This window comes from Etheostoma spectabile, chromosome 20 (assembly GCF_008692095.1).
Source record: "Etheostoma spectabile isolate EspeVRDwgs_2016 chromosome 20, UIUC_Espe_1.0, whole genome shotgun sequence".
NCBI lineage: Eukaryota > Metazoa > Chordata > Actinopteri > Perciformes > Percidae > Etheostoma > Etheostoma spectabile.
In genome coordinates, this window is record NC_045752.1 from 19,334,600 (window position 1) to 19,343,390 (window position 8,791).

Consider the following 8,791-nt stretch of genomic DNA (forward strand, 5'->3'; position numbering starts at 1 on the left):
ACGAGTCCATAGCAACCAGTTCACGTGTGCTATGCACAATTTGTACCCCGTGTGCTTTGTTGAATGATCTCAATGTTTTATGGTTTTATTTCATGTGAATACTAGTTTACTAGAGGAGTAACTTAGTATTTGCAGTAATGCTGGAAGTGTGCATTTAGTTTCCAATTTCCATCCTTATTGTGTTTCCACAACGTTGGTGAGTAAATCTACTGAAATGGCCGCCATAACAGCTGAGAGTGATGGGTAAGATGAGAAGGCAGAGGTTAGTCATGTATGTCATGGTTGCATCAATAAATTGTAGGGGAGGGTAATGCCTTTTCTCCCCAATCATTTTGGACGGTCATAGAAAAATGTATAATTGGCAAAGGGAGGGTCTTATTTGACTAAAGACCCCAAAACTCCTCCGGTAGCCCCTTAAATAATAAATGAACAGTCCTTAATTCAAATGTGGTCCACAAGTTTACACAATCTATACAAAATCCTAATTCTAGTCCAAATCAAGACATCTATTTTATAACGGCGGTTGGTATCGCGAAGACGAAAAAAAAAGATACATTGTGCAGCCCTACTGCCGGATTGTGAAATCTTTATTTTTTAATTTGGAGCTTTTAACTGCATCTAAGTACAAAGGCAATATTTGACTCAAAACTTTGGATGTCCTAATTTTATTGAATCATTTTCTTACAAAACGTTACAGTCTTGCTCATTTGACTAGGATCAAAAACAAATGACACATAAAATGCTCTTTGTTCATCAGACAAACGTCCTTCAGATTTTAGGAGAAATTGAAGAAAAATAAATCATCGTCAAATCAGTGGGACTGATAATGCCGAAAGTAGGCCTCTCCTTTTCTGTTCGTCTGAACATCTTGCAGTTTCCCACGGGCTGAACGGAAACAACAAGTGAGTCTCTGGGCTGTGTCTACAGCCTGAACCAGAGTGAAACAGCTGCCCTTTCAGTAATTAGACCAATTTAATTGGGCCAGCCCGTCTCTCTCTTCAGATTCTTCATCTTATCTAGAGGCAGCAGCAGGATTTTAGGGAATTAGCTATTTCTCATTACTGGAATGGCTTTGTTATGATTTTGACTTCTGTTTTTTTCCCCCTCATCCACCTAATGTATGTGAGAAGACCTTCACATTTGACATTAGCGAGGATGTTTAAATATGACACGAGACATTTTGTGAAACAAAAATCATCAAACCTAGGTGCAGTTTGGCTGCACACAGTCTTCATTATTATGGATGCATTTTTTGAAAAAATGTAAATAGTCTGTTTTCCTGTTGTGTATTATAGCAACACAGATGCCACACTGATTAGTTATAGTTATAGTTTTTTCTTACTTGTGGTAGATTGCTAACCTGAAGCACCAGATGGTTCAGAACCATCTGAGAAGCCACCATTGGAAACTGTTTTGGAAAACAGCAGGCACTTTCCAAAGATACTTGGCAGATGCTGAATGAACCATCTGTCTGCCATCCCTTGCCAAGGCCAGTCAGGGGGAGAGCGGAGTCACGGGACGCTGATTGGTCCGAGCCACGGTGGTTCGGACACTAGCGCATCTCTTGAAGCCTGACCAGATGGATTCTCGCGTCATCTTATGATGCCCAAGAACCCAGCTGCCGATAGGCCTGTAACAATTATTGCATAATTGTCTAATCGCAATATTTTTTTCAAGTATCGCAGTTTCTTCGTATTTCTTCAATTAATTGCTTTGATTGATGGTAATTATCAGCTGTATTATCATTTCAGATAAAAACAAGTTGCATGACAATAAAGACGAATGGTTTACTTGTGTTAATATATTTTCTGAGTCACGTAACACTGTTGTAACCATTATTTGGCTGAAAGAGACCATTATATTGTCAATCGCTATTATTTTGGAGGCAATTAATAGTACGGCAAAATATTATGGACGCTCTGGGTCGGGGGGAACAAGACAGTTAGGTTAAGGAAAAGATGGTGGGTGGGGTTACAAAATGTACGTTTCAGTAACTAGCAGGACAAGAACGGAACGTGAACCCTGGTCTCCTGCGTTAAAGTCCGAGGTCAAGCTGCTGCTATGTCAAGTATGTCCCGTACAAACGATAAAGGGAGATTTAGGCATCGTATCCAACGCTGAGAGCCACTGACCAGGTGTCAGTATTTCCCGAGTTGGGAGTGAGAACAGGTTGGTCCCATTAATGGCTTTCAAAAAAATGAATGGCCATGGTTTCAGTGAATTCTAGACATGTAGGTGTCATAAAATGACTCAACCTTTAACTGAGCCCTGAGGGTTTCTATATATATATATATATATATATATATATATATTTACAGTATATAATGTGTGGGACTTTAACTATGTATGTTGGTGGAATCCATTATTTAACTGAAGCACTTCGACCATGGCCAAGAAATGCATTAGTCGGCGTGAAGTGCTGCATGAGCTTTGTAACCAAAGAGTCTTCTGCAGGAAGAGGATTCTGACCTGAGGTACGGAGTAAGAACAATAAGTGACAAGAGTTGGGGAATAGAAGCATTTATAGCCTTAGTGCGGTCTGATGAATGTGTGTCCTTAAGCTGTGGGTTAATTACGTAGAAATCATTTTAGAATAACATGAACAAATCGGCTCGAAGCACAATGTCACTGTGGGTGAAAAGCTTGAAGGTGACGTCAGTGTGTGCAAGTGTTTAACTGACAGCAGCTTGTTGGACGGGGCAAAGTTCTGTGTTTATAAAATGCTTATAAACATTTTCACATATTGGATATTCCCCAGGTTTAGAATAGTTATAATCCACATCCTAAAATGTACATAAGCTTTTACAGGAGTTTGTGATTTTAGCAGGAATTTAAAAGCAATACTACACTACATGATGTCTTTTACCTTTTCTACCTGCCCTTCATTTTATGACAGATCCAGGACTAATAATGTGTAGTCACTTATTTTTTTTGTTGAGATCTTTGTGACACCACAAAAAGATTAATAGTGCAGCATTGCCTGCTGTCTGTCAACAGAATTTGATATGGAAGTACTCAAGAGCAGCACGTCTCATTTCACATACTGTACATGAAGAAATTTGTGATGCATTTCATTGACTCTCAATTGAGGAGAGATTAAGGTAGACAGTACAGTTTAACCCCTCCTGTTGTCCTCGGGTCAAATTTGACCCCTTTAAAAAATGTCCATATCTGAAATATGGGTTTCTTTTTAACCAAATAACCACAAAAAATGGATTGGATTCTATACAACGCACTTTGTTCCTCTGATCTTAACTATTAGTCAAAATAATTCATAATTTCTGCTTTTTTAACTCAAGCTTGGGCTGGAGGGGTTGTGTTTAGCTGAATCTTCGATGTAAAAAAATTGCTTAACCCAAATTCCTCAGCACAGACAGAGTGTGAATACTTCCTCCATGACCTTTGCTATGTTGTGTTACATTTCTGATCTGCTACTACACTATGAACCACCCAGACCTCTCAGGTCATCTGGGACCGGTCTACTTTCTGTCCCCAGAGTCAGAACTAAACAGGGTGAAGCAGCTTTCAGTTTCTATGTTCCTCATATCTGGAACAAACTCCCAGAAACCTGCAGATCCGCTGCTACTCTCAGTTCTTTTAAATCAAGGCTGAAGACTTTTCTTTAAATGACTGCTCATTTAATGTTTAATTTCTTATGCTGCACTGTATTTTTTATTCTTGTGTTTTATCTGTCTTAATGTTTCTATTTTTAAACTGTCTATTCAAGTGTTTTATCGATTTAATGCTTATAATTTTTAACTGTTTGTACTTGTGTTTTATCTGTTTAACTGATTTTATGTAAAGCACTTTGAATTGCCCTGTTGCTGAAATGTGCTATACAAATAAAGCTGCCTTGCCTTGCCTTGCCTTGCCTTATCATACAGCTGTTACGTCTCCTGTCATCTATGGAGACACAGAGTTGAACTAGTCCTCTGCCTGAGACAGGTAATGAGGTTATGTTGGACACCACCTGACACTTTCGTTCCACAACCTTGAGGCTCGTGGTCAGTCTACCTTTGATAGTTTGGACATTATGGCTGATAATCAAAATCCTTATGGAGGAAATCAATGGGATTACACTTCCGGAACCAAACTGTTGAGCCCTGTGGCCGGGTTGGCTCAGTAGTAGAGCAGGGGCACACATACTGAGAGGTTTATGCCTCGAAGCAGCGGTCCAGGGTTCCTGCATGTCTTCCCCCTCTCTCTTCCCTTTCTCACCTAACTGTTCTGTCAAAAATTAAAGGTGGAGAAGCCCAAAAAAAACAAAAACTGTTGAGCTCTGAAGCATGTTTGCAAGCTGAATTTCACTCCATGTAGCCAGATGATGCACAATGACATCACCAAAACAGTCCAATGGCTGAGTTACCTGTCAGTGCATATAACTTCATGTTTATTCCTCTTCAGTCAGTCAGAAAATAAAATGGACCTGGGCTAAAAGGCTCCAGTGTATTAGTTGTTTCCCTGGTCCAGACATGAAGGAATTTTCGGTACTTTGACATTGGGACTATGACTCTTCATACATGCAAATACACAGTGCCACTTACAGCTCTCAATCTCCAAGGTGCAGTTCTGCTCATCCAGTGGGTATCTGCGCAGGTCCATCATGCAGGCCGCTGTCGTGGTGATCCTGGAAGAAAAAAGGGTTTTAAGTCAACAGTATTCAACACTATACGGATATTTGAGGACAAATCCATCATAGGAACTAGTCTATATCGACAACGTTTCATTCATTGGATTGTTCAGGTGCTGCTGGAAATTCCGCCAGATGTCCATAATTTTCACCTCTTTCTTTATGTAGGCATTCTATGCTCTATAGATTTATGAGGACTATGTTTAACCTTTTTCAGATCTCAGCAGACAGGTGGCTAGACTATCTGTCTAGTTTTCTGTTGCACGACTAAAACAACTTTCAAACATACACATGTTCCACCAAAACAAGTTCCTCCCCGAGGCTACTTTCGCCCAAGACGATTGTGATTGGTTTTAAGAAACGCCGATAAACCAGAGCACATTTTTCTCCCATCCCAGAATGCTATGTGGACTAGCTAGACCTTCCTCTGCAGTAATGTGAAGAAGACTAGAGCACGAATACATTTGCCGTTACATTAATGTGCTTCCACAGCCAGAAATCCTCCTTTAATGTACGGACAAATTCAGCCCACGACATGACACAGCATTAAGGTTTCAAAGGAGGAAAACCATTTTGTTTCCTGATGCCAGGGGAATACACTTGACTTTCTAAAAGAATAAACAATACCCCTCCCACTCACGTTGAATCCCACAGCACACATCCTACCTACGCAGCCCTCAATCACACAAATCCTTTTACATCACGACTGGAACTGAACTCTCTGTTTCTTTCCCATAATTGCCTTTGCACTGCTGAAGTCACGGCTGCAGCTCCCCTCTCTTTGAAAAGCCTCGTTTTCAATCTTTATACAACTATGAGTAAGAATTAACACTAAAATCCAGGAATCTGAAAGAGGGAACACTTCACGAGTTTTTGAGGCACAGAAGAGAATTAATGATTGAGTAATTCTTATTTTGTGCTCAGACATTTTGGTTGGCAGGGGCTCAAGTAAAAAAAAAATATATATATATATATATATACATATATATAAACACAACTCGTACTTCCTTTCCAAATCTACATCATTTTTTACATATTGTATAATTGCTGTACATATTGTATAATCCCTCCAATACTCACAATTTGCACCACTGTACATACTGTATAGTTATTTATTGCGTATTACTACAGCCATAGCCTGTTTATAGCCTGCATATACCTGTAGTAATAGACACCCATGTAGACACAGGTCCATATATTTAAATTTCATTTCATACTTTATATTTAATCACAGCTTAAAGCACTTCTGGCTAGACGCTAACTACATTTTGTTGCTATGTACTTGTAGCATCTGCAATGACAAAAAAGTTGAATCTAATCGCATCTATATATACAGAATGTATTATGATGAAACAGCTCCCCAGTAAAAAGGTGCCTGGTGAGTTCTTTGCGAGATCGAGGCTGTGGGCGTTTAGAGTGTCAATCCCATTTATTTGGTCTGCAGCGGCAGCGTGTATTACAGCCTCATCCAGCTGATCATGGGTGTGTAAAGGGTCAGTCATCATCATCATCATTTGTTCGAAACAGAAAACATAATCAAACCACATCCCCGCAAACCACTAAAACCATTTAGTCATATAACACATAATATGCTGTAATGGGACAAAATATTACAGGACTTATGGACAAGCAATTGCCTTGTTGACATTGCAGTAACAATCTTTCAAACTGCAAACTTGGCCTGGCAGCCCAGTGGATGTGTACTGTAGGACAAATGTGAGAGGTATGCATAAGTGAGTTCTGCAATATACTCAGTCAGGAAACAGAGCGCTTTAAGTTAAACTAAAATTTATAATGGGATCTGGTGGGATGGCCCTCCCTTTATACCCGGTGGCTACATCATTGGTTTCTCTTTATATACAAGACGATCCTGGGCAAGACACCTCCCTATTTGTTATCTCTTCTTCATGCCGTTCATAACACCTATCATACAAGATCGAGTAATTTGATTAAATTTAGTACCCCTCCTACTTCTACTACCTTTGGACGTAATGCCTTCCGCTTTGCAGCAGTACATGACTGGAATACACTACAAAATACCCTGAAACTTACATCTCTGATCCCAATCTCCACCTTTAATAAGCAAAACCTCCAAAATTACATTGCTGACTCTTGTTCCTGCTGACAATCATGAATCATATTTATACACACATATTTAAGCTCTTATTCTTTATCTTTTTTCGTTGACTGTCTTTTTTAATTCAGTTGCTTGTTCTATGTGTCATGTGTTTGACTATGTAAAGTTGTACAGTATGTTCCTATATATTTCTGTAGCCTCTTGGCCAGGTCATGTTTGTAAATGAGAATTGGTTCTCAAACAGTTTACCTGGATAAATAAAGGTTAAATAAAAAATAAAAAATAAAAAAAATAATAATTCATGTGTATTTAAATTCTCAAAATCAATCAAAATCAAATGAACCTGTTCAATTTAGAAAGATAAACCTCAATGTACTTTCACATGTTAATTAAAAATGTGTTAATGGTCTGCATAGGTAAGATATATGCATGTTCATGTCAAATTTTATGACAACTTTGTAAAGTATTATGGGAGTTATGAATGTATATGTCCATATATGCTTAACATTTTTTATTATAGGCTTATAATAAAATGGGGCAGAGTGACTGGCAGATTAAAAAGAAGCTGAACACCATTTTGCTTTGCTTTCACCTTTTATTGCAGGCATGTCTTAGCTGGGCATGTCACATGTTCTTTTTGGAATATGTTATGCTCAGTAATGTTTCCATTTTGCATGTTAGTGGTCAGTACTCAATATAGCAGTTAGGCTACCTGTTTTTTTCTCTTCTCACCTTTTCCCTACTGTGTGTGTGTGTGTGTGTACAGTACTGTACGGTCTACAGCAAACCCAGGCCTATAGTGGTTAGAAACACTTCCCCAGCCATAGTACATCATGCATCACTGAGCTCCAATTCATTATTCAAACTGCCACCTGTTTAATTTAGGCACATGGCCGCCCACTGGTCTACCTGGAAAACAACCTGCACAAATCTTTTCAGGTTCACAAAAAAAATGCACGTATTTATTTTAATTTCTGAAAGGAAGAAGTGAATGGGCCAATGCACATTTGATTCAAAGCTGAGCCTGGAGGAGATTAATGATTAATAGTAATGGTTAATGATGTATGTCCATCAACTATTATGTAAATGTGCTGTATTTATATAGCGCTTTTCCAGTCTTAACAACTGCTCAAAGCGCTTTTACATCTACAGGAAACATTCACCATTCACACACATTCATACACTGTGGCCGGGGCTGCCGTACAAGGTGCCACCTGCTCATCAGATAAACATTCACACACATTCACACTCCGATGCGCAGCACTGGGGGCAACTCGGGGTTCAGTGTCTTGCCCAAGGACACTTCGACAATGACTGCAGGGGCGGGGATCGAACCACCAACCTTCCGATTGGCAGGCAACCACTCCACCACTGAGCCACAGCCGCCCCTATTATGGTGGCTTAAAAGCTCCAGACAGACAGACAGCATTTGATAGATGGTGTTAGGCATTGTTAGCAGTGCACTTTATGTGGTGGATGTTCGCTTTGTAGCTCGGTGCCATACATGCCCATGTTTGAAGATAAAAAGTATGGCGTCAGGATTAGGTCATTTCAACTCTGCTTGCAAAGTTGATTTCTGCACGTCAAATTAAACTGACTTTTGACATTTTTGACCAAGGGAGCACTGTCCAATTAATGATTAGTCACTTTCAAGGCCCTCTTTATTATAGTTTACATTTTTCAATACAGATTAGGGCTGCACGATTATGGCCAAGATGATAATCACAATTATTTTATTCTCACGATTATTTGTTGATTTTATCCAAAACAAATTGTATTGTAACATAGGCTCAGAGAGACGGCTGACTCATTATGAACTGGTCCAGCACGAGTCGAACGGCGGATACACACATCGTGTGTATGAAATGTCTGTGTTGTCACTGCGCTGCATTTTTATGAACTATGCTATTCTGGCCATGGGTCCCATCTCTGGCCCAGGTCCAGGCCCAGGTCCAGCAGCTCCGTCTCACTCGCTGTTACTCTACCAACGGAAGTTAGTTGCATTCAAAAACTTCTTCTGTGTTCTTCCCCGTGGCGGCCGCAATAGCAGAGTTACCACGGAAACACTGGTACAAATACAGGTT

The 8,791-nt window shown here is 39.6% G+C and overlaps 1 protein-coding gene and 1 long non-coding RNA gene across 2 annotated transcripts in view; one reads left to right on the top strand and one right to left on the bottom strand.

Annotated features, from left to right (window-relative positions):
- The window catches only part of LOC116669807 (uncharacterized), a 16,714-nt gene extending 16,456 nt beyond the window's left edge, over positions 1–258 (top strand). Inside the window, exon 3 of the long non-coding RNA XR_004326859.1 lies at positions 249–258. This is a non-coding gene — a long non-coding RNA (uncharacterized LOC116669807). The remainder of the gene's footprint in view (positions 1–248) is intronic.
- gabrb1 (gamma-aminobutyric acid type A receptor subunit beta1) overlaps positions 1–8,791 on the bottom strand; it is a 60,397-nt gene that overhangs the window by 10,693 nt on the left and 40,913 nt on the right. Inside the window, exon 6 of the mRNA XM_032499820.1 lies at positions 4,545–4,627. Coding sequence (XP_032355711.1) covers positions 4,545–4,627 — 83 coding nt within the window. The remainder of the gene's footprint in view (positions 1–4,544; positions 4,628–8,791) is intronic.